At 36.5% G+C, this 27500-nt stretch overlaps 1 protein-coding gene across 2 annotated transcripts in view; it reads right to left on the minus strand.

The window, feature by feature from the left end:
- LOC150075125 (chromobox protein homolog 3-like) overlaps positions 1 to 27500 on the minus strand; it is a 158804-nt gene that overhangs the window by 24643 nt on the left and 106661 nt on the right. For both annotated transcript variants that reach the window (XM_090389246.1, XM_090389248.1), the window contains 2 exons: positions 20627 to 20771; positions 8270 to 8459 (listed from right to left, as the gene is read on the minus strand). In XM_090389246.1, the coding sequence (XP_090245372.1) occupies positions 8270 to 8459; positions 20627 to 20771 (335 nt within the window). The remainder of the gene's footprint in view (positions 1 to 8269; positions 8460 to 20626; positions 20772 to 27500) is intronic.

The following is a 27500-nucleotide window of genomic DNA, read 5'->3' on the forward strand; positions in this document are numbered from 1 at the left end:
TTATGTAACTTGCAAATGACTAAAATATTGCTATTATATCCCTGATATGCCAAAATTACAAAAACCACATAATATCCTCAGAAGAATGAAGAAAAATAGTTATATATTTTCAATTAGTTTAATTAAAAACTTTATCTGGGGTGAAGTGGCCAGAGTGGCATATAAGAAAAGAAAACATAAAAGGAAGAAAAAATGCACGTTACTGTACTCTAAAACTGATATGTATTTCGCAGTCTTGGCTTTGCCTTTAGCCAGCAGGTGCTTGATTGCTGCAACAAATGTCCATTCATCACTGTAGAAGTTGACAGCTTAAATAAATTCAAGGCAGAACTAGACAAACATTTGGAGTGAATGGATGAGTGAAATGGTAAGATTTTTATTTTTTATATGGCTGATGCTATTTATGACTTGCCTTCTTGCATCTTATGCCTCTACCAATGCTAACATATACACAGGGTTCAAAATCATTTTTACTTCAGGGGCATGCATCAGTTGAATTTCTTTAAATCTATCTTTCCTTTAAGCACTTATTTCTGGATTAACAGTAGATTTCCATCAAGTATTCATCCACAATCAGAGAATACGCAGATCTCTTTCCAGCACAAATTTAATAAGTTGACAAGGGCAGCCTATTACCACCTAGCGGTTGATCTCCCACTTTAATACTCTTACTACTCTAGTTTTTAAGTTTATTATAACCAAAGCATTATCAACACTAAGTGCTACAGAGTTTTTTTTTGAAGAAATCCCATGTGCTTTCAAGTTGTTCAGATGTCCAATGCCGTATCCTGTAGTCACCTTCTAATGCTGACAATGCAACGAAGTTTCTTTCAATTTCTTTATTTTATTACTAAAGAGATATATACATTTATTACTTAAGGGATGAACAATGTGCTTGCATGATCAGCACACTACAAAAGAAGATTATGTTTTTCCTCTCTTTTTGCACTATGCACTCTGTGCTTGTCATTGCCGACCGGGCTAGCCGGGTGGGTAAAGTGCCGGCCTGGCAACCCAAAGGTTGCGGGTTCGAATCCCGGCTCGGCCTTGGATCAAAGTACTGCAAAAACCTTGGGAGGTGCATTATGGCCACAGAAGCCGATGCGCCAACAACCACCAAAAAACAAAAACAAACAAAAAAAAAATCTTGTCATTATGTTCATTTGTTTGCAAATATCTCATAACATTGATTTTTTTCTGCCACTTGAAAGTGAAAAATCACATCTACATACCGTAAGCAAGAAAAAAGTGTTACCTTTTTCTAGATTTTACAATACATGGAAGATCTTGCATATATGACCTCTGAATTACATCATATTTCTTTGGCATCTTACTGAAAGGCATTGTTGATTAATTTTGCAGCACACAAATGCTCTGAAATTATTGCAGATAGCAGAGAACAACTCTATTATTAAGTGTTATATTTTTCAGCAGACTACTTACAGCACACCTGACAGTTAAAAGTTGTTAATAAAAATAAACAGAAATTTGCTATTTTTTTTTTAAATACAATTTTAAAAACATTAAAATCATATTTTATTTTAAAAATACAATTTTAATGTTTTTAAAATTAGAGAAAAAACTGTCGCCACCTATATTATGATGGTGAGGCAGAAGGGTCAAATAGAGGAAAAAAGAATTCTCCATCATAAATCTGGAGAGTTGGCAGTTATGCATCAACAATTAGCTTACTCATTCAAAGACTTAAACAGCCCAATTCCCTTTTCTCTCTCATTAATCTCGTTTGCACCTGTTCCAATATATCAATAAAGTAAAAAAGTAAAGTGCAGCCATTATCAACCCACTGCAGGGTGGAAGCCTCCTCAACAATTCATGCTGAGGGAAATGGACCATAATCTGCCACGCTGGTCCAGTGCGGGTTGGCAGATCGACCGTATTCAGCAGTCAGGGGCTTGAACCCCGGTCTACTCAAAGAGCGTGTGCTACTGCACTCCCGCTCCTGCCCACTCGGCTACGGAGGCCGTAATATATCAATACCCATTGTAAAATGAGGGTTCCAGACCCGTGGTCTGACCATTGCCACGTCTTGAACCAATCACCTCCTTATACCTGCTGGCAAAATTTCTGCATACCACTGAAGAAACTACAAGGTGTCCTAGCAGGCCTGTTTGTACTTTTCAGAGAACTTCATGTCTTACTGCACAATTACCCAGAAGTCTTTCCTCCATTATCTTCAGTGTCGTATCATACCATGGGTATGTTATTCTGGGATTACACTATCCATATGCAGTACCTTACATTTGTCGATGTTAAACTTCAAATGCCACACATCAGCCCATTTGCCTAATTTTTCTAGATCTTATGCAGTATCATATCCTAATTACTGTCATTAACCACTCTACCATTCCTTCATCAATACAATTAATAAATACTGAAAACAATAATGGACCCAACACTGAACCCTGGGGTGTCCTACTAATAATTGTTCTGTCTTCTCCCTCTCAGCCATCCCTTTATCCATAGTAACTTGCTCCTAATTACTGCTCCAATTTGTACAGCAGTCTTTTATGCGTACAGTACCAAAAGCTTTTCTGAAATCTAAGTATATTATACGATGTTCAAAATTTGCCACATTCAAATTCAGCATCCAATACAACACATCAACATTAGACCTACACCTCTCATTTTTTTAACACTATTTATTGTACATTTCATAAAAAATCATAATTAGTGCAGAAATTAATATAGTTATTAGTAGTGGAAAAATGATGCAAGAAAGCAAGCTTATACAGCATCAGAAGGGGATGCCCTTCACTTGTCCATTTCTTCTTGTAATTTGTTTATTACTTCATTCAATCCACTTCCACACTGGTTAGTTTGATAAATTTAAAGGAGTAGAATAATTATTTGAATGGATGGACAAAGAGTGAAGAACAAATAAAAGGAATTTTTCATATGTGAATACAAAGAAAAACTGAATCAGAGCAACCTAGATGATGTTGATGAATTCATTAATACTTTGAATTGATCTTTACTGACAAAAAGCTTGTCATGGTAAGGAGTAGCTATGTGAATGTGGCTGAGATATATCAAATGAGTGATTCGAAATTAGAGATGACTGTACATGGGGGAAAAAAAATTTGAACCTAAAGGGTTCAAGAAAGTTTGTTTGTTTGTTATTTGGTTTTTAGGAGCATTAGCAATTAAGGCCATGCTGCTCCGGGACATGCAATGGTCATTCCCTGACCTTTCCGCATCCTCCGTATTTGGTGGTCACAGGCTCGAACCCCGGTCTAATCAAGAAGCGTGTGCAATGCACTGCTGCTCCTGCCCACCTGGCTACGGAGGCGCCACTTCAAGAAAGACTTCTGGAGTTAATGCCAAACACCATATACCCAGTAATTTTGACAGAAATGGCCAAAGTGCACTGAACCATTAAAGTTAATTATTGGGGTATCATTGGACTTGGGGAAGATTCTTTTGGACTGGAGAAGTGCTGACATATTTCCAATACACAAAGGCAGTTCTAAATTCAGTGGTAGGGAAAATCCTGCAGGCAATGATTAAGATTCACTCCAGTAATATTTAGACAGAAATGGCATTTTGAAAGTTTTGTTAAAGGAAAATCAGGTTTAGCTAACCTGGTTAGTGATGTTGACACAGTTTTCTTGGATTTTGGCAAGACATTTGATTCTGTCTCTCATGTGAGGTTGCTGTATAATGTGGAACATGTTGGGATCTCAGGCATGATTCTGATGGATTGCAGGAAGGCTGTAATGCAAGAGGCAGAGGATTGTGATTAATGAATCCCTCGAGGATCAGAAATAACAATGAGGACCAATGTTGTTACTGATTTTCATAATCAAAATCAAATGAAGGGACAGAGGCATAATGTCAGAATCTATAGACAATGTAAAGATTGGGAAAGTCATTAATGATCAGTGCCAAGCACTACTCTTTCAGGATGACTTGAATAGGCTTCAAAGAATGGCCAGAAAAATGGCAGCTATGTTTTAATGCAGAAAAATGCAAGGTCTTACACTTCGGGAACAGCAACCCTAAAATAACTTACAGACCTGGTGGGGTTGAATTAAAAACAGTAGAGGAAGAAAGATTTGGGAGTTACAATGAGGGCAGCCAGGAAAACCCATGGCATCCTATCAATGATTTATTAGACAACAGCCTGTAGAGATAGGGAGGTCATAATCTCACTGTATAATGCAGTGGTTTTCAACCTTTTTTTTTAATAACAGCACCCCTTAGCAATTTATTTTATTTTGCGGCACCCCTACTCAATCTACTCAATTTTCTGCCTGTTAGATCCGATTATCTCTATGTGCATATATATATATATATACAGTATATAATAATTTTATTCTTTATATAGAGGTACTAATTAAACATCAATTATAAATCACCACAAAATTAAAAAGATAATGTACACCATTTTATAATGAAATAAACATAAAAAAAAAAAAATAATAATAAGTTTAAGTAACTTAAACCCAAATCACACGGCACCCCAGTTGAAAACCACTGGTATAATGCAACTGTAAGATTGTATATGGAATACTATTTCCAAGCATAGAGACCTTACTTAAAAAAAAAAAAAAAAAAAAAAAAAAGAGACACTGAACATGAAAGGATCCCAAGACAAGCAACTCATGTGGTGAGAGCTGCAAAAGTGTAGCTTTATGAGAAAAGACATCCATTATCCAGGTACCTTAGAAGGGACCTGACTGAGGACTATAAAGCTCTGAGGGAAGATAGTAAAACAAAGGAAGGCCAAATTTTCACTCTTTTGATTCCATAAATAGTGACCATAAATCAAATTACTGAAGAAAAGAACTGACTGGTTTTGTAGGAAGTTTTCTCAACCAGTAAGTTAAAAGTAACTCACCAAAAGGAATGAGTTATCTCAAGGGGTAGATGAGGCTGAAATTGAAAGGTCAACTAGATAGTTACCTACATGAGGAGAGAAACACAGTTAATTTTATTATCTACATTTTATACATTTTTTAAATGAAGATTTTATATTTTGTTATTTTTTATTTCATTATTATTATTATTTTAATTTTTTTTTTCTGTTGGCTGGTGCAGCGAAAGCTTGTGGCTTTGTTGCACAATATGGTTAATCCTAATAAGTGGATATTTCTTTTGGCCGAGGCTGTATAATCTTGCTTTCTTACATTTTGCATTACCAAAACTTGTAATTAAAGTGTAATAATCAGTATTAGTAATATGATAGTATATTTAAATAAATATACTGTCATAGTAGTATATTTATTTTAAATAAATGACAGATTAACTTTTTAGCGATGTTACTTGTTTGGAAGTAGTGCAATACCATTGCAACTTATTGTGAAGGCAAAGTGCATTCTGTAGTGAGTGACAAGAATTTAAACTACCTGTACTAACCAAATGGTTTAAAATTTTAATGGCTACACACACACACAAAAAAAAAAAAAAAAAAAAAAAAAAACCAGCCCTTTCTTATGTTTGTCCTTGGTTAAAAATTTCTGTTGATGTGAACAGGTTCGAAAATTACTGCAGAGCTTTCTATGCTTACAGAAAACATTTTTGAGTGTAAGTTGGAAAACTATAAGAGTTTTTCATTCTTGTAAACCCTTTTATTTGGCTGTCTCAAACAAATATCCTTTCTATATACTGTATATATTTTACATAATTAATCATACTTGAAAATAAAGGGTTATTATTACGTATTTCAATAAGGCCAAAATTTCTTCATAAATTTTACTTCCCATTTTATCTAACCAGTCATTTAAAATTTTGCTGCTATTAGCACATCTCTCCTTTCTACCACTTTCCAAACAAGAACTCTTGAGGTGTCAAGAATTACTTCAACCTATATCAGAAAAATAAATATATATGTATTACCCCCCCCCCCTCCCCAACTTGAAGTTTTCTGTAACTCTTAACCCTAGTGTTGGCACTGCACCTTTGGTGTAACACAAAGATAGCGAACCCACACGAATTGTTGGAAGTGAGCACGCAAACTACATCAGAGAAAATAAAAGTACGTAAACCATTTTATCCATTAATAAAAATTAAATGCATGCACGCATTTTTTTTTGTTTTTTGTGTGTGTGGTTTTTCTTATATATGTATAAAATGTTTGTGCATGCGAATATGGAAGGCTCGTGGCTCAAGTATTTTCCTAAAAATATACGGTGAATGAAATACATTTGTTATGATACAACTTTAATAATATTAATATTGAGAAATTTAATATAGTTTTAATATTTCTTTAATATTCAGTATAATATTTAATACTATTAATATATTGTTAATCAGTTTAACAATATCAACCAACACATTCTAAATTAGTGGTGAGCCAGTTACACAGACATCTTTTACAGCAAAAGGTTAATGCAAAGCTGAAGGGACCAAAACATGCCTGTTTTGATTTAAACAGGATTGAAGTATCCATATAAGTTCAGAATGTGCTGATATTAATTAATCAAGGGAAATTTTTAGTCAGATACTCTAATTAAAACCATGCAGAATTTTTGTTAATTCTCATTTAAAATATTAACAATATTTCAATTTTGTTGTGGTGGTAAACATTTTATGAATAGGCAGTTAATGCATCAATTTAGTCAAAATGAAAAAGATAATTATGTTGTGGAGAAATTCAATAAATTTCTCACTTGTGATAAAAAAAAAAAAAAAAAAAAAAATTGCAATTTTGTTTTTTCTACCATTAATAGTTATACAGTTTGACATACACAAGCTGCAAGTACCTGCTAAAAAGAGGGAAGGTATATTTATGTCTTTGGATAGATATTTACTGCTTAATACACTATATACTAAAGTATAGTAGGGCATAACAAATGGGGAAGGGGAAGCAGATTTTCAGTACATTATAAGTATTCGATTTCAATGTGGAGGTGGATGAAAAATTTTTACATAGTGTGCATGGAAACATCGAAGTGGTATTGAAAATGCTACTTCCAAAGCAGTATTGAAAATGAGAGAGAAGCACTTAGAGCAACTTCATGGTTCGAATCTTCCATACACACAGCGACTTAATTTATGTAGACTTGGTTGCAAAGAATTAAATCTTAAAAACAGATTTAATTCCACAAAAACCAAAGAAAAATTTCATGACTGCACTGAAACACATTTTTCTAGTCATACCAACATATTGAATATTCTTTCCCCCCCCCACTCTCGGATGCTCTAAAAGTACATCAGACGGGTCACAAGTTCACAAAAGTGCTCTGTGACCACCTAGTGCAGCTGTAATTAATACTCTAGATAGCACTCTGTTATGAAGTTTACTGAATGGGTGGCACTGCTTTAAGTGAGAAACGTCACAGTGTTTTACATGGATTATAAGTATTGCACAACAAATATCCCAAAATATAGATACTTTTTCTTTAGAAGGTACAAACAGTTATACATAATAAACAACACAGGGCTGTTTTAATGCACAGCTCGCATACATCAAGCCACATGACATGCAAAAATGAAACAGATTTTTGCTGTGTGAAAAATTTCAAAAGTATTTCACTCATTCATATTAACTATCATTTTTTCTCAAATTAAGTGTCTACATAGAAGAGCAATTAGAAGATGCACAGCACCTGCACTGGGAAATCATGTGCTCTGTATGATTAGTAATAGCAGTGTAAACAAAACAAATTACACGTGTACCTGTAATTCATGTTACAATTAGGTTAAATGTCTGTGACTCCACGGGCAATTCTTGAGGAAGCAAACACATAAGTAAAATTTAAAGGTGCTGTACTGTGTAGCATTACCACATGCAGTAAACTTTGAACTTGAATCCCAACACCAAGAGTGTCACATAACCTCCAAAATAACTGCTTATGTTATTTTAGAGGCTATGGCCTTTCAGCCTCAATTTTTGCCTTTGATTTTGCATATTTCATGTTGGAAAAGATGCTTTTCACATTTATATGTCCCTCTCTATTAGGTACACTATAAAGAAGAGTTATAGGGAAGACTACATGAAACTATACGATTCAATCCTAAATTCAGAGAAATTAAGAGAAAAACAAGAAACAAAGCACGACTGTTGAATGTCACCAAGTCAAAATTTTGTGGCAGAATAGGGAAAAGGCTTAACACCAGTTTTTTTTATTGTCAAAGTGGAATACAGGTAACAGGTTCTAAATAAACCAAGTATTCTTTACAAAAATATTATCTGTTATTACAAGTAAGCAAATAGCAATACCAACAGAATTAATACAGCTAAGTTTCAGCTTGGGTAGGTGTCACATATAAGTCTTTAATTCTTACTATAGTAATCAATACTCACATCAGCATATTTTGGCTTCTTCTTTGTTACAGATCCTCCATTTCCATCTGTGCCATTTAATCGTTTCTTCTTGTCTGTTGGCTCTTCTTTTTTCTTTTTTTCTTCTTCTTTCCTTTTTCTATTCTCTTCAAATTCTGATATTAAGTCAGGACAATCCAAATTCCTTTCAGGTTCCCAAGTGTTTTCTGAACTAAAACAAAACAAAACAAAAAAAAAAAAAAGTATAAGAACAAGGCTACACAAAAGTAACTAAGGTATGCATATTCAGTTTTTGAAATATAAATTGTGTATCATCAAAAATTCTCCCATGAACTTTGGCTAATAACTTGAAAATAAATGCTGCCATCACTGCTTTTTAAGAAATGTAGGCTAAAGACTGAATTAGGTTAAGCTACTCTAACATACCTGTTCTATGAATATTAACTAATGCTAGGCACTATGATTACTGTGCTGAAATTATACAAATAAGAAAACAGAAACACGGTGGACACAGGTGAGACATGGCAACAGATAAGATGAGATATTCATTAACACAAAAATATAATATATTTATTCCATTTAACAGCAGTGGGTTTTTCAATGTGTAATTATGCAGTTACAAAAAATGGCTAAGACAAACTCTACTTAAATAAAAATTTGCGTTCCCCTTATGAACATTATTCAATTCAGATTTCTTCTTACAACACAAAACATACACAGGAAATAAATTATCACAATAATGACATAAAAACCTTTCATGCTTTTTTAAACAATTACTGGCACAACTGTATTCATATTTCTTTTCAAGAAAACGTAACTTTAATTTTAGTAGTAGCACTAGTAGTAATTGAAAATGATGCAAGAAAGCAAGCTTATATAGCATAAACAACAACAACAACAACAACAACAAAAAAAACTTACAGTTCACTTATCTCTACCCTCCAAGAATTTGTCTAGTCCTTCCTTGAATTTATTCAAGGAAGGACTAGACAAATTCTTGGAGGGTAGAGATAAGTGAACTGTAAGTTCACTTATCTCTACCCTCCAAGAATTTGGAGGGTAGAGATAAGTTATCCCTTCCACTTCCACAAAAACAGATGGAAGCATGTTCCAACAATCAACCACCCACTGGCTGAAGGCAAAACTTCCGACATCTATCCTGAAGCCATCCTTCCTCAACTTGAATTTGTGTGTGTAGCCTCAGCATGTGAAAGAATGGCATTAACATCTCAATCAGATCTCCTGCAGGTGCCTAGTCTCAAGACACTGCAATTTGCAGAACTGAAGCCTCTCTGGGTTGCTCTTACCCTTTTATTCCCCTCTGCACCCATTCCAGTATATCTACATTCTTCTTAAAGTGAGGCCTCCAGACCTGTATATAGTTCTTAAGATGCAGCCTAACCAGGGACACATACAAAGGCATAATCACCTTATTCCTGTTAAAGAAGTTTCTGTATATCATTGACAAAACCCAATGAGCTGTCCTGGCAGCATATCTGCACTGATCGGAGAATTTCATGTCTGACTGCATAATTACTCCCACTTATTTTTCATTCTCCACTACCCTGATTGTGGCACCACACAGTTGATAGCTACTCTGGGGTTACTGCCACATGCAGTACCTTACATTTGTCAATTTTAAACTTCAACTGCCATTTCTCGGCCAATCAAACCAATTTTCCTAGATCTTGTTGCAGTGGCTTGCCCTGATGACTGTCGTTAACCACCCTGCCAACCACTGTATCATCTGCAAACTAAGACATTAAGCCTTATATACCTTCATCGACATTATTGATAAATACTGAAAACAACAATGGGCCCAGCAGTGAAGTTCCTTGAGGAACTCCATTAATAACATTAGTCCATGAGGAGCAGCGCTCATTGATAACCGCTCTCTGTATTTTTCCACTTCATAGATAAGAGGGGATTACAGCATGATCACAGAAGTACAGCAGGATTTCAAAGGTTATTTAGTATATTGTAAAGTTTATTTTAACGTATATGCCAATACATAAAGGCAGCCCTAAGAGTGAAGTTGGTAACTACAGATCGGTTAGACTGACTTCAGTGACAGGGAAGATCTTAGAGACAATGATTAAGAGTGCAATCCAAGGGCATTTAGATAGAAATGGCATGCTGAAGAACACATAACATGCTTTTATTAAGATAAAACCATGTTAACTAACCTTAAGCTATTTTGACAGAGTTACTCATGAACTAGACATAGGTAACAATTTCGACCTGGTTTTTTTGGATTTTAGCAAACCATTTGACTCAGTTCCTCATGACAGGTTACTATATAAGGTTTTTTGTTGTTGTTGTTATTGGGTTTTAGGAGCATCTGCAACTAAGACCACGTTGCTCCGCCTATATTGTCTTTAAATTGCGTATGTGCTGAGGTTGATTTTCTGTTTGCTGAATGAAAGACCCGAGTTTCTGGGAGAGAAAAAAAAAACGTTACCCTCTCCTGAGTCCAACTAGCTCAGCCATGTTGTGAAAAAGGCCCATAAAAATTCCTCCTTTCATCGACGGGATTTGAACTCAGGTCTTTTCCACTCGGTGTGGGGAGTACAGCGATTCTGCCAACTGCGCTACCCCCGAAAGAACTCTATATAAGGCTGGAACATGTTGGGATTAACGGAAAGATTGTAATATGAATTGCTGGGTGGCTGCATGGCAGAAGGCAGTGGGTTGTGATTAATGGATATTTTCCAAATTGGTGTAACATCAGAAGTGGACCCTTCAAGGGTCGGTTCTAGGATCACTTTTGTTTTTCGTTTTCATGAAAGAATGGATAGAAAGGCGTGAGTTTTTTCTTTTCCTGTAATAGTTTCATTTTTTCAATATTATAAACTCTACCAACCTACCAAGTGATGCACTCCTGATTCAAGCCCCAGAACAGAATAACCAGGTGCAAACTATTCTGGTTCGAAAGGACTTAGTTTTATTAGGGTACTCCATTGTCTGGGAAACAGGATATATGTTTTGTAATAAGTATAGGTGAATTAGAGCAAGGGTATGTCTGCCAGGAGCAACTATTAATGATGTCACCAACAGATTGTCAGATTTTAAGGGGGGTAAAGAGAATATTATTATTCATGTGGGGACTAATGATATTAAGCATACACTATCTGACGATTTGTTAGACAAATATAGGACCATGCTGAAGAAATGTCGCAAGTTAGGTCACAATGTCTATGTGACTGCAATTCTGCCCAGGCACGATAGGAGGGATTATATGCTGAAAGCCTTTTGATTAACTCAAGACTTGAAGGGCTCTGTAAGGCTTTTGGGGAAAAATTTCTATCAGCTTGGCCCGCACTTCTAGATAGAAAGAATCTGTTTTGTAGAAACGGGATACATTTAAACAAAGGTGGTGCAAGAGTTTTTGCCAATATTATTGAGGATACACTAAAGATTCAAGGAAACTGCAAGTTTGGGGGGGGGGGGGGCAAGGGTAATATAGATAAGCGTTTATCTGATAATATTGGTCAAATTAACGCTTGCACATACCTCAAGAGTTCTTGTTTGCTACCAGAACAGAACATATTAGCAAGATGTTCTGAGGGCAGAAACGTTTCTAATGAGCAGGCAACTAATACCAGGGAAGCAAGCTTAAATAACTATACAAGAACATTAAGTCTTAATTGTTTGTAAACTATTAACTGCAGGCGCCTCCGTAGCCAGGTGGGAAGGAGCAGCAGTGCGTAGCACACGCTTCTTGATTAAACCGGGGTTCAAGCCCGTCACCACCAAATACGTTGGATGCGGAAAGGTCAGGGAATGAGCACCGCATATCCCCGGAGCAATATGGCCTTAGTTGCCAATGCTCCTAAAAACCAAATAACAAACAACAAACTATTAACTGCGTATATATCTCACAGAGAGCGAATACAATTGAATTATGGTATACCTTTAAAACGTTAATCACAGAAGCCTTGAATGCGTATATACCATTAAAAAAATACTCCACGAGGAGGATTCCAAGTTGGATGAATAATGAAGTTGTCAGATTACTTCAGCAGAAAAAGACAGCATGGAAAAGTTACAGAGCAATAAAAAGTACAGAAGCGTATAACAGCTACAAATTGATCTCTAATAGTGCCACAGAAAAGTTTAGGCTGGCAAAGGCAGATTATGAGAAATTGCTGGCAAAGAGGGGTAGGGGAGGGGGATAAGGAATTCTTCACATATATAAATGCAAAGAAGAGAAGAACAAACTAGATGACCCTTATGTAATGGACATGGGATAGTATTAGATACCCCAGCTGAAGTTGCAGATGAACTCAACAGTTACTTTGCATCAATATTTACAGAAGAAAAACCTTTCACGTCAATGAGAAATTCTGGGCGTGAAGTTGAAAAAAATGTAATTAATGATGTTGAAATTTCACGTTTATTTAATAAAAAAAAACTTTCAAGCCTACAGGCCAGTAAGGCTCCTGGGGGTTGATGGCATATACCCTATAATCTTAAGAGAGGCAGCAAATGAGTGCATTGAACTATTGAGGCTATTTATGCGAGCATCACTGGACTCGGGAGTGATTCCATTGGATTGGAAAAGTGCCAATGCATCCCCAGTACATAAGGGCTGTTCTAAGACTGAAGTGGGAAATTACCGGCCGGTTAGTCTAACTTCAGTAGTAGGGAAAATCATGGAGACAATGATCAAAGTTGGAATTCAGGATAATTTAGATAGAATTGGAATTCTGAGGGATACTCAGCATGGTTTTGTAAAGGGAAAATCATGTTTAACTAATCTGGTTAACTATTTTAACAGGATCACTCAAGAGCTGGACTTTGGGAATAATTTCAAATGAAATCGAAATAAACATTGTTTATTTGGATTTCAGCAAAGCAGTTGACTCAGTCTCACATGAGCAGTTACGTTATAAGCTGGAACAGGTTGGAATCACAGGGAAAATCCTTAGATGGATAGCTGGAGGGCTTCAGTGCAGGAGGCAGAGGGTTGTGATAAATGGTTATTCCTCAGATTGTGTTGATGTAAGAAGTGGGGTTCCCCAAGAATCAGTATTAGGACCACTGTTGTTTTTGATTTTCATAAATGACATCGATGAAGGGATGGAGGGCGTGATGTCTAAATTTTCAGATGATGTAAAGATTGGTAGAGTAGTTAATGATCTCCGCCAACCAGAGCTTCTTCAGAATGACCTAGATAGACTTCAGGCGTGATCAGAAAAATGGCAGCTATGCTTTAATCCAGAAAAGTGTAAGGTATTGCACCTGGGGAACAGTAACCAGAAAATAAATTATACACCTGGCAGAGTTGAACTAAAGCCAGTAGTGGAGGAAAGGGACTTGGGTGTTATGATACGGTCAGACTAAGTTCTCTGAGCATTGTAGACAGGTTGCAAGGAAGGCCCATGGTGTCCTATCAATGATGTATCGAACTATTGCTAGACCACACTTGGAATACTATGTTCAGGTATGAAGACCGCACCTAAAGAAAGACATTGTGCTTCTTGAAGGGGTTCAGAGACGGGTAAATCGCCTGGTGAGATCAGCAAAAGGGCATCCATATGAAAAAAGACTCCGAATGTGCGGGTTGCAGAGCTTGGAAATTAGGCAAAATGAACGAGGATGAAAATTTCAGTCATAAATGATTGGGGGGGGGGGGGGGGGGAAGAGAAAGTTTAGACTGGATTGCAGGAAGTTTTATTTTAGCCAGTGAGTTATAAATTACTGAAATAAGTTGTCTATATGGGTGGTAGAGGCTGACAGTTTGGAGAAATTCAAAGGTCAGCTGGATAATTACCTAGGAGGAGGGAAACGCTTAGGTTGTCCATTTCCTTTTCTCTTATTTATTAATTATTATTATTATGGCACCTCTGTAGCCAGGAGCAGCAGTGCGTAGCACACGCTTCTTGATTAGACCGAGGTTCGAGCAGTGACCACCAAATACGGATCAAAGGTCAGAGAATGACCACCGCATATCCCCAGACCAATATGGCCTTAGTTGCTAATGCTCCTAAAAAAATAAAAAATAATAATATTTTTTTAATTTCCTTCTTATTATTTATTATTATTTTTTTATTTTTTGGCTGGTGCAGCATAAGCCATAGGCTTCCTTGCATCATGTGGCCATTGCTAATACAGTCGATTCCAGTTATTTAGGCCACATCGGGACCACTGCATTTTGGCCCGATTATCTGAAGTTTCACATAAATAGTTAAAAATACAATGGACCCCCACTTTACAATTGGTTCAATGTACAATAAAATCACGTTACAATGGGCTCACCATAGTAAAGTACCGTTCACTAGACGATGTGTAGTAAGCGCCAGTCATTGTGATCACGTTTCTGAATTGAATTTTAATTCTATTAAATAGCAATTTTAATTAGCGAAAATAGGAGGAATATTATCCACAGGTTATAAAAGTATAAAGATATATTCAGCACAAATTTACCCTTTATTACCTTACCAATTAAAAAATTAAATGATACGTGGAAATCGGAATAATTAATACGTACTGTAATACGTACACACTAGCTAGTTGACATTTCTGTTCACCGACACTTGTGGGTGGGGGTTAAAATTTAAAACAGTAAAAAAATAAGCAATTGATAACAAAGAACACGGCACACACAAATTGCAAGTAACACGATATGCGCAAGTAAGAACGGAATAACAAGTTACGAAGCTTTAAAAACAGGAATGAAGAGAAGATTCTGAAAATTAATTTTTTTATATGATTGAAGATTTCATGGAAGTGTAAACACATTTCACCATAATAACCCACAGAATTCCAGCTGTTGGATTATTGCAAATTCAATAAGATTGAGTTTAATATCCGTTTATGATAGATTGTACTAACAGAAAAACCCAATAAACAGGTGACTGCTAATTGTTTTTATTTTATGGTTGTGACCTCCAGAAATCCAACCGAACCACCCACATGGTACGGTCAGAGACAATCGTAGGGTAATCTCCAGTGTTGCAATCTCCTGCCCCGATTAAACGGCATGTTGTCCCAATTAAGCAAAGTAAACCTTAGCTATTTTCTCGATTGGGTTCTGTTTTTTAAGATTTGCCCCAAATAAACAGCTGCCCCGATTAACCGGTGGCCCAAATAACCAGAATCCACTGTACTAATACTTAACCATCCCATAATCTATAGCAGTAGCTTGCACTTAATACCACACTGCTCCAGTTTGCACTGCAGTCTTTAATGTGAAACAGTATCAAAAGCCTTCCAGAAATCCAAGTATATGATGTCAAAATTATTTTTTGCATCCAGTTCCTTAGTCACTGCATCACAATAACCTATCAGATTGGTCAGACAAGACTGCTTCCTTAACAAATCCATACTGTGATTGTAGTAAAATTGCATGCTGCTCCTGGTAGTCCTTGCATTACTTCTTTAACCATTATTTTCCATTATTTTCCCTGGAACAGACTTTAAGCTAACATGTCTGTGATTATTCATGTCGGCTTTAAAACCCCCTTTATGAATTAGGGATACATTTGTATATCTCCAGTCCATAAGGGCCTTCCGTTGAACCCAAGAATGCTCTCATAATTATGGCAAAAACTTTGCTTACCTCCCTTTCTGCCTCTTTTAATATAATTGGATAGATTCCATCCACTCCAGGTGCCTTTTCATGTCCATCTTCTAGTTGCTCCTTCACTTTCCTTTCAGTTATCACGAAATCATTTAGCTTCTCGTCAAAGTTTGATAAACTTTTCTCATCTCCTTCCCTAAAAAAATTGCTCATGTATGAATGTAGATACAAAATACCTATTCAGTTTGTCTGCAACCTGAGCAGGGTCATCAACGGTTAACCCACAGACATCAAGTGGTTCAATGTAATTCAACCCATAAGCATAAAGTCTTTACTGTTTTTCTTTACATTCTTTGCTAGAGATTTCTCTAGCAAAAATCTGCCTTAGCTTGCCTAACCCCCTTTGTGATTTGATTACAGACTAATTTATATCCACCATAGGCTTTTGTATCACCTGATGATTTATATGCAATATACGCACTTTTCTTCTCTGCCATGTGTCTCAACAGTTCATCTGACATCCATTTAGGTCTAAGCCTTGAACAGTATTCCTTTGTTGGTATGAAAGCCTCGTACCTTCTTTTATTACTTTTAGAATTTGCTGTTGGTAAAATCATCAGTTGGTCCCACTGCACAGAATTTAAGAACTGACTGAAATCACTGTAGTCACCCTTACAAAAGCATTTCCCTTTACCTTTGACAGTAGTTATGTCTTTGAATTAAATTCTACATTAGTAAGCTATGATTGCTGCCACCCAGTGGGTCTTTTACCTGCAGATTTTTAGTGCATGAAGAATCACTACTGTTAACCAGATCAAGAGTATTGCTCCCTCTTGTTGCCTCGCTAACATGCTGCTGTAGCAAACGGTCATCCAAGAAATCCACAAAAGTCTTGCTAGTGTGTGAGTGACCAACGCACATTCCAGTCAACACCAGTTAAAATCCCCCATTATGGAACATTCTGATTTGCCGGTCCACTCTATTTATCTGTATAGTTGTTTGGTATACTCATCACAGTCATTAAGCCTATACCACACTTACTCTCAATTTTGTTTTCCCAGTGCTTATACCAACACCATGGTCAGGTAAACCTGACCATGTATCAACATTACTTCAGCTGACATCAGCTTTTGCATTTTTGCCATCCCTGTTTTTGACCTATTACTAAATCTGCCCACCCATATCTAATGAGAGCTTTAACGCCTATTTTTTATATTTTTATTTTATTTGTTTAATCATTTTACTTTACAGTTCCCTCACCTCTAATTGGCATTGCAATTTGGCCCATAATTGTCTTAATTAGTCTGTAATCATCATTACTTTTAGGATATTAACATTCTTTCACCTTTTACAAACCTACAATACTCCTTTTTTCTACTATTCTTATCTTTCTAATTCTTGGCACTTTGTGCCAAGGGCATTTTTTATTGTTCTTAATGTAAAAAAAAAAAAAAAAAAACCAGCTTTAATACAATATACAGTACTGTACAATATAAAATTAGGTTGCAATTCGGCCTTTGATTTACAGATATCAGAAACAGTTTGTTTTTTTAAGCCGTAAATTTTGCAAACATATGCTACTGAGACGCCTTGTTCTAATTTCTGTACCACACTTAAGTTCACACACTTTCTTTTAACTCCTCTATCACTTTATGCCATTTTAAATTGTAAGGATTGCAAAATTATTTAATAAATAAAGTCACAATTCAGAAATCACAGAAACACTCTGTATACAACCTGACCAAGCGATAGGTCAGGCTGAAACTGAGACTGAAACAAAGCGAGTTGGTAGACCTGCAGTTTAGTGTCCCAAGTCACGTTCAGCTCGCAAGTCACCACGTGCTCTTATCTCTTATCTGATAAAACAGCTATTTGAACACATTTTCAGAAAGAATAAAAAAACAATTTCCTGAATTTGATTATAAAAATAAAAGTAGGTAATTATCAAAACAACAATGGAAATAGGTAATTATTATTAATTAAAAATTAATAATAACACTGAAGTTTTGTACAACCTAAAAAAAAATAATAATAATAATATGGTCGAGATTAATATGTAACATTACTGTATTATTATTTGTCCAGTCCGTTAAATCCGAAATCCTTTATACTGGGGTCCGTTAAATCGAGGATTTACTGTACTCAAAATTCGTTAATATTAGCGTTATTAAAGTGAATTTCCAGCGAATGGTCACTACAGTTCTCAGTCAATTCTTCTTCCTCTTTCAGATTAAGTTCTAACATCGGAAGGCTTCTTGTTGCAAATGGGTCACAAATACCCAAAAATATTTTTTGGTATCAGGGGATGAAAAGTAATGAACAATTTTTGTCTTTAACAGCTCTAATGTTTCACTTATTACATTAATTATTTTCATATAATTTGTTTTGGCAGTCAAGGGAAACATTTCTAAATTTTTTTCATTTACCTATTTTTTCCATATACTCAACGTTATTTTAAAGGCGAACAACTTGTCAGTAGAAGTTTTTGATTTGGTAGTTGTTGGCGCATCGGCTTCTGTGGCCATATTGCACCTCCCAAGGTTTTTGCAGTACTTTGATCCAAGCCCGAGGCGGGAATCGAACCCGCGACCTTTGGGTTGCCGGGCAGGTACTTTACCCACTCGGCTAGCCCGGTCGGCGTCAGTAGAAGTGAGTAAATTTTCCTCTGAGCCTTGGCATACTGATATTTAATTTATTAAGCTGTGTGAATAAAACTAATTTACGTTTTGGTGCCGTAAATTAGAAAAGCTAATTTACGGCACCAAATTTCATCACTTAAATAATCACAAAATTTTGATTGCTCCAGTGAAAAAACTCGTCGCAACTCGTCCATACACATAAGTACATTTCCTTTTGATAGCCATCAAACCTCAGTATGCATCATTAAAGAAAATGATCAGACCCCAGTTCCTTGCATAATTTTCCGAAAATACGTATTTTTTTGTGGTCTAGTTTTGATATAATTGACCATTTTAACTGTTTGATTAAGTACAAGTTTTAAATCGGGTACGACGGTTTCCACCAATAGAACTCCTCTGCATATAAAACAGTGTGTTGTAATAATATTTGAATGGTGTCATTTTACTGTTTACAAATCCTTTAGTGCTCTTGTCATTGCAGGAACACCGTCGGTACAAATGCCAACACACGACTTCCGCAAAATATACCACACTTTTGTAAATAATTATTCATTATTTCAAAAATATCTTAGCCCGTTGTTCTTTCAGTGAGTTCGTCACAAAAAAAAAAAAATCTACATAACAGCCTAGCAGCAATAAGTCTTTCAGAAACAACTACAAGGAACTCCAAAAAGTCGAAATTCTGAACACCTGTAGGCTAGTCAGAGTTCCTCAATCAACAGTAACACCAGACATAACAACTACCCTGTGTATTTTGGTGGCAATACACGTCACAAAGAGGGAACCCCCCCCCCCCCAATCAGGGAAAAATAATGTAAGGGCAGCAACAACAACAATAATAATAAATATCTGTAGAATTATCTACTTGCAATGCAAACAGTCGCCCAAAATTATTAATATGTTAAACAACATGTTCTTCGATATCATCAGACATTTATTTTACACGCCTACTAATTCTGCTGTTCGAAAGTGGCACTCATTATTTTTTTCCCAGCTTCCTCTCTCAAAATACTTGTCACGATTACCCGACATACTGGTAAAATCAGACTTTCTGCAATCAGGTGAGATTTCTTCTTTTTTTTGCCACCAGTTCGGCTACTAAATAGCTGGATTCTGGTGCTTTATCAGATATTTTAGCCATACTATAAAATTCTGTGCCGTTTTCTAGTAGAGGCCTGCAGTCTTAAAATATTCCATAGTTTTGGACGATAAATTCTCGTGTTTTGTAGAAAAACGACACCGCAATTTACCCTGCACCATTGATTCATTTGACAATATTAAACCACATACCACACATAAAGGTAGAGGACAATCTTGAGTACTGGTATAAAAAAATCCCATCCCCAAATTTTTATCATCATATTTACGATAATGTTTCCTTCTTTTTTGATTTTGATGATTGCTCATTTTTGTTTTTGTTATTTTTCTCCAAGCTCGTTGTTATCAAGATGCCTCTTCTGATTTCCTTTCACTAAAAATTTATCCATCACTAATAATTTCAAAAAAAATTAAAGTTGCTTCTAGAATGTACTAATACAGTTAACTGAAAATACCTGTTCTATAAGAATTAACTGAATATGACGTTTTAGAGATAAAAACACAAAGGAAATTTCTTACTATGCTGCTTACAAGTTGTGCTTATACAACTGGAGGGTGCCTGGGAGAGACTCTCAAGTGATAAGAATGGCCAAATAAAGGTGAGCAGATCTAGTACTAGGAATCAAAATGCGACATCCCATTGACCACTGGAAGGGGCTGGGATCGGTGTGGCGTAAATAAACAAATTTTTTATTTGAATTAATTTTTACTATAAAACATTGATTTATTAATTTTTTTTTTATTTGCATTTTCCGCAGCACACCTGAAGCATATTTGTGGCACACTAATGTGCCACAGCACACATGTTGAGAAACACTGGAATAAATACTTATACAATGATTTCAGAATGATGTTAATGGAGGACCTTCTCGAAGGTTACAGTTAGCTGCTACTGTACTCATGCAAAAAAGATCAAGAAATTACAAAGAAAAGTATTTCATTTCCTGGAACATCTTAATATATATAGGATACCAATAGCATAATAAGAGTGCAAAACATTACAGTACCTCTGTTCTATGCCTAACAAATTATTTTTCTGCATATTTGTTTATGTTTCAAGAATTTATGTCAGATTATTAAAAACATGATGATCAAAAGAACTAAGACATTACTTACTCAGGATACCCTTTCCACTTTAAAAAATATTCCACTCTCCCTTTATTAATTCTTTTATCTAAAATCTTTTCTACTGTAAATTCTTCTGGTTCCTCTTCATTATCCACTTCCTCTTCTTTGATACTTTTCTTTTTGGCCATTTTTTCTATAAATAAGTAAAAAAAAATAAAAAATAAAATAAATAAATAATAATAATATTCACATTACCTAAACACTTGTATAAATACACTACCAAAATTCCATAATAGATGAAGATAGCATAAAGTGATCGTGGAATTATAAATGAAATTAATCAATACAGGAGAAACCTGTTATAATGCGATGTTCAGGGTCCAAAGAATCACATCACGATATATGCAGGATCATGTTAGAAAATTCTAGCCACTTTTCAGCATACACACTTCATATGTACTTTAAAATTTTGCTAGTCTCTTTTTTTGTGCAATAATTGCAATACTATGTCTAAGAAAAATCACGCAAAGAATAATAATGGAAATAATGTGCAATTGCGTTGTTTCAATCTTTTATTGATGCATCGTGCAATAAAGTTTTTAAAAACCAATATTCATGTTGTTAAATATACATAAACACGATTAACATACAACTCTTGTCATAAAAACAAATCAATATCCACAAAAACTGCTTTTCCACATGGTTGTATCAAATATTACATTTGTGTTTTGAAATTAACAAATGGTCGAAAATTCAGGAGAAAAAGGAAACAATGCACTCTGTGTTCTTTCAACTACTAAGTACCATATTTCCCCATGTATAAGATGGACCTTTTTTCGAAAAATTTGGGGTCTAAAAACTGGGCGCGTCTTATACAGTGCTTGTAGATTTTTTTAACTTGCATTTCCCGCCTTTTCGCGTTTGTTGTCTTTGCGCTCATTGTTTCGCACTTGTTACGGGTATATTAGGTTGCGTTTTGCCACGTTCTGCCCAGAAATGATTTTCGTACAGTGCTGAATTCAAGTTAAAAGTGATCCAGTTTGCAAAAGTGGATGGAAATCTTGCTGCTGAACGTAAGTTTGGTCCTCCAACTGAGAAAACAATCCGAGACTGGCTACGGGAAGAAGAAACCCTACTGAAAACGGCACGGCAGAAGAAGGCCATTAGAAGCACGTCAGCAAAATGGCCTGATTTAGAGAGGGAATTGAAGATATGGATTGAAGAGCAAAGGGCAATTGGAATTCCTGTGTCCACAAAGATGGTTCAGCATGAGGCAAGAAGAATTGCTGATGAAAAAGAAGTTACTAATTTCAAAGGAGGACACAATTGGTGCTTCAGGTTCATGAAACGGAATGGACTAAGCATGCGTACACGCACCAGACTTGCCCAAAAGATGCCTGAAAGCTATGAGCAGAAGGTCCTTGAATTTCATCGTTTTGTCATTCCATGTCGGAAGACACCAATTTGAGTTGGGACAGATTGTAAATATGGACAAAGTCCCCCTTCAATTTGATGTCCCAAGTAACAGAACTGTTGATAAGAAGGGGGTGAAAACTGTAACTGTGAAGACAAGTGGACATGAAAAGAGCCATTATACAGTTGTTCTAGCTTCTTGTGCTGACGGAACCAAGCTGCCTCCTATGCTGATTTTCAAACACAAAACAATGCCAAAAGAAGACTCCCCGAGGAGTGATTGTCCACGCTCATGACAAGGGTTGGATGGATCAGGAGACCAAGTGGGCTCTTATGCAAACCTGCTGTATTGGTGCTTGATCAGTTCAGGGCATACATAACAAAAATACAAAGAAGATTGCTGCAGAGCAAAAAACAAAACTTGCCGTCATACCTTGACATCCCAGCTCCAACCACTTGATGTCAGCAATAACAAACCCTTCAAAGCTGACATGAGAGACGAATGGAACCAATGGATGAAGTCTTCTGGGGACAATTTGACACCAGCAGGAAGAGTGAAGAAACCAACTATAGGAGAAGTTTGTATCTGGGTGAAAAGATCCTGGAATAATATCAAGATTGAGATTGTTGTCAAGTCATTTAAGAAGTGTGGCATTTCAAATGCCATAGATGGAACTGAGGACGAGGCAATATATGAAGACAGTGATTCATCATCAGACACAGATGAGGACAAGCTAATGGATGGGAGTTTTGATAGTGATGAGTTGTATGAATTTTATGATGAATAAAACTTGAGTTCAATAACTTTATGTAATACATTTTTTTTCAAATTTCGGGCTCCAAAATTAAGATGTGTCTTATACATGGGGAAATACAGTAGACATCAGCAAACAAACTTTTGCACATTTTAGTCGTTACTTTCAAGTCTTTCAATTTAGAAAAAAAAAAAAAAAAGACAATCGAGGGGGTGACTGTTTCGTTGCAACTCTTTCTTTTTAACTATTTCAATAAGGTGTTTTAACTGTAAAATTGAAAGGGAATCTACCTCTTCTGTTTCAAGGAATTTAAGTCCAGTTTGCAAACCAGCGAGTGCCTCCATGATATTAGGTGGTGTCACTAGCTCCTCGTCTTTGGTTGCATCAGGATCATGACTTTCGCCAGTAATGTTTGCGATTATTTCCGAGTCGGTCATGTGCTCGTATTTAGGACAGTTGTTGTCCCCATCTACCCTACATTCTTTTGTGGACCCTCTTTCTCTATCGACAAACTATGCCAGTACTTGCTCAGCACTGGCCATGTCATCTGTCAGGCCTTTATTAATTGATGTACCCTTCCAAGAACTGGTAAGCAGCAGCGACATCTTCCTCTATAAAGCCCTCAAAGTCATTCTCTACATCACTGTCACTGGCTACTTGGAAGTTATCCAAGATCAGACTCATACCCAATATGTTTCTCCAACATTCTGAAATAGACCTTTCTGTCGCGGTTTACCACGCTTTGCCACCAATGTAAAAAACTTTTTTAAGTTCAGCTTCTTTAAAAATGAGGAATGGAATCCTCACTAGTGATTATTTGCTGTATCAGAGTCTTGCAGAAGTTCATTTTAAACATTGATATAATCCCTTGATCTAGAGGCTGTATCTTTGATGTGGTGTTTTTCAGTAAGTAGCTCACTCAGATTTTACCACCCCTGCTTATTAGGTTATTGGCAGGATGATGGATAAGTTATCCAGCAGCAAGAGAGCTTTGGTATCCAGCCCTTGTTGCTGCAAACACCCTTGTTGCAGGGTGTTGTTGTTATTTGGTTTTTAGGGGCATTAGCAACTAAGGCTATATTGCTCTGGGGATATGCGGTGGTCATTCCCTGACCTTTCTGCATCCTCCGTATTTGGTGGTGCCGGGCTCGAACCCCGGTCTAATCAAGAAGCGTGTGCTACGCACTGCTGCTCCTGCCCACCTGGCTACGGAGGCGCCTGAATTGCAGGGATTTGTTTTCTGCCAGGTAGTAACCATTCTGTAATGCCCATGATTCTATTTTTTAATCTATGGAGATCTGAAGCTGCCTTTCAATGATGTTAATGGTTTGGGATCGACAAGCGATAATGAGGCCGCCAGCAAACATGTACAATTCTACTGTATTTGGTATACTGCACGTAATGTTTGTAATTGTTATAGCAAATAATGTTGTCCTGAGAATGGAGCCCTGCAGCATACCCTCCTCTTGTTCAAATGATTTGGATAAATTATTCATGTATCTGACTTGAAATGTTCTATGCCGTAGCAAGATCTTGAAGTACACCATATCGCCAGGTAGTATCAAAGGCTTTCTTAATATTGAGATTAATCATGCCCAGATGTTCTCCCCTTATCATTACATCTAATGCAGAATGGTTCTTTCAAAACCCGTACTGATTACTATTTAGCAAGTTGTTGGTTTCTAGGAATCATGTTAGCTGCCTTTGAACAATTTTTTCCAAGACTTTGCCTAAACAACTAATCAGTGAAATTGGCCTGTAGTTATGTGGAAAATTACGATCCTTTTCGGACTTCAGAAAGGCTATAACCATTGAGTTACGCCAGGGGACTGGGTAAGTATTTTCTAAGAATATTCGGTTGTAGTAGTTTAACAATGTTCTTTTTGCACTGTTGTTAAGCTGTTTTAACACGATCATCATGTGTACGTAATTCTGCTTTACCGGCAGCAGACTCATGATTCTGCCCAGCTGACTTGTGCTATTGTAACTATCAATATATACTGAAGTACACCATTCACACACTAGTTGATGAAGAGGCACTTCGCTTCGAAAGCTACTATCTATATATTTTAACGCTTTTATTACATATATTTTAACTCTTTTATCTTGTTGTATTTTAATGCTTTTATCTTAATAAATTTTTTTAACCAGTTAGTCGGTCGTCGCAAGAAACTTTGATGGTAGCTGGTCTATTAGATTTTCTAGGTCTTCTGAACAGAATGAGAAACTAGGAGGAATACATATTGATGCATTGTAAGAGTGATGCCAATTACAATGCACACTGCCAGTACTTCAAAAAGGGTCTGAAGAGTGATATGTTTCAATGGAACGTTGTTTATAACAAGAACCACCATGCCTCCACGGGCTAGTGAGTTATACTCCTATCTCGTCTGAAGACGGTGTAATTTTTGATGGTAGGACACACTTGTGCATTTAAATAAGTTTCCTGTAGGGATATGCCTGCTAGTTCATAGCAGTCGATGAGGTCATGTAAATTGTCTTTTGTATTGAGAAAGCCTCTACAATTCCACTGAAGAATTCTTTCCATTAAGTGGTTTTTTGGTTGTTTTGTTCCTGACTGCTTTTTAGTTGGGACTTGTTCGTATTGATCTAATTTTGCTTTGTCTTTCTTTGGAAAGTAGGGACATGTCATGTCCATCTCATCAGTCGTATAAAGTTCTAATATGCCATTATCTGAATCACTGTGTTGATCAATATCCATTCTAGTTGAAATTGGTGGTTTTAGTACCACGGTTTCTGTAACTTTTGGTTTTGCTGTTAGAAATGCATTGACGGGAATGGTAATTGGGGTATTATTGGCCTGTTCTGTTTTTTGTTGTGAAGGACGCTTTGGGAGCAGAGAGAATGGAATGTGCCCAATTAGCAATAGACATATTTGGAGGAATTGTAACATCTGTTTGAATACCCATTGACTGAAATCATTTAGCAGCCGTAGCATATGTATGTTTTGGATCTGTTTTCATTATTTGCCTTCTCGCCTCTGAATATGTCACTTTATTCTCAACTTTATATTTCTAGATTTTTTTCCCCTTGCTTCCATAGTTTGCATATTTCAGAGAAAGCTGAGTGATTACCCTTACAGTTTGAGCAACGAGAAGTGGTAGCAGTGTATTTAGATTGATTGTGCTCCTTTGATCCATAATTTGGACATATTGCCTCGCCTCTGCTAAAGACCCATTTAGTGTTGAAATGACCTTGTCCTGCCCATGACTTTGGTTGCTCCTAAAATGTCAATTTTATACATGTCCATTTCCATCTTGCCTTCTTTTAAACATTTTACCTTCCACGTGGCCATATTTACCATGTTCTTTCTTTAAATTTAATTTTGCAGAGCACAAAGCAACACCCAGGATTTGGTTTACAGCAGTCTTTGGAGTTCTTTTTGTTACAGTCTCTGTGGTATCAGGTAATGTGGTGGTATTCCATTGCCTTCCACATGGCCGATTTTGAAAGAGGCCAACTTTAATCATAGGCAGAGTGGTATGGAGAATTTTAAGTTTGAACATCATGGATCCCATGAAATGCTAGGGAAGAGAAACTGACACAGCAGAAAAGCTGGTTACAACTGGGTTTCGCCTGTTTCCCAGAAATCGTCGTTTGGAACTACATCACCCGCAGCCTCTAAGCACAACAGCCACCAAGGGGCCTCCGCAGCCAGGTGGGAAGGAGCAAAAGTGCATAGCACACGCTTCTTGATTAGACCGGGGTCCGAGCCCGTCACCACCAAATGCGGAGGATGCGGGAAGGTCAGGGATTGACCACCGCATATCCTCGGAGCAATATGGCCTTAGTTGCTAATGCTCCTAAAAACCAAATAACAACAACAACAACAGCCACCATAGGATTGTTTTTTTTTTTTTTTTTTTTCAAGATTTACTCCCCTAGATCTACTGTGTTTTGTGCTAACAGGGTCACCTCGGGAAGGATGTGGTTCTTCACCAGTTATATGGATGGCCGTAGGTAAGGAGAGGCTATGTATGATGTACCCCTACTCCTGGAACAAAGTGAGGACCAGAACTAAAAAGTGATGAGATGAAACTCTGTCCTCAAGACCCTTGGCCCCAAAATCAAGTTTACAGGTCTATAATTACTCACTTCACTCTTTTTGAATTTGGAAGTTTGTGTGACTCCTATCCATAAGGGCCTCCCTTGAATTCAAGTGTTCTTTCATAATTTAAGTCAGATAGTTTGCTTACCTCTTGCTGCCTCTTAATATAATTGTATAGATCCCATCAACTTCAGCTGTCTTATTTACCTTTAACTTAAACAATTTCTTTACCAATTTCCTCTCAGTTGTCACAAAATCATTTAGCTCCCAGTTATAACTAGTTGTAATTCTGGTATTCCCATCCACTAAAAACCTTTTTTGCAGGTGAAAAAATTTGATGCAAAATATATTTATTGTTTGTTTGTCAATGCACATATATACTGCAATCAAAGGCAACGGTGCAACCAGATACTGACATGGTGATGCTGTTAGTTTTTTGGGATCAGCATGGTGTAATACTAACAGATTACCATAAAAAATGTTGTAGCGTGAAGGCAAAGTATTATTCTAACCTCCTCATAAACCGTGCTGTTATACAAGGAAAAGACAGGAAAGATGTCAAAAGGTGCGTGTGCCTTCTCCACAATAATGCCCCTTTGCATTCCTCAAATGCTGCAGTGAGATGTGTATACTAATTTGGGTTTGAAATATTGCCACATCCTGCTTATTTCCACAACCTTTGAGT

This window comes from Mastigoproctus giganteus, chromosome 14, assembly GCF_048544385.1.
Source record: "Mastigoproctus giganteus isolate SK-2022 chromosome 14, ASM4854438v1, whole genome shotgun sequence".
NCBI classification, from domain to species: Eukaryota; Metazoa; Arthropoda; class Arachnida; order Uropygi; family Thelyphonidae; genus Mastigoproctus; species Mastigoproctus giganteus.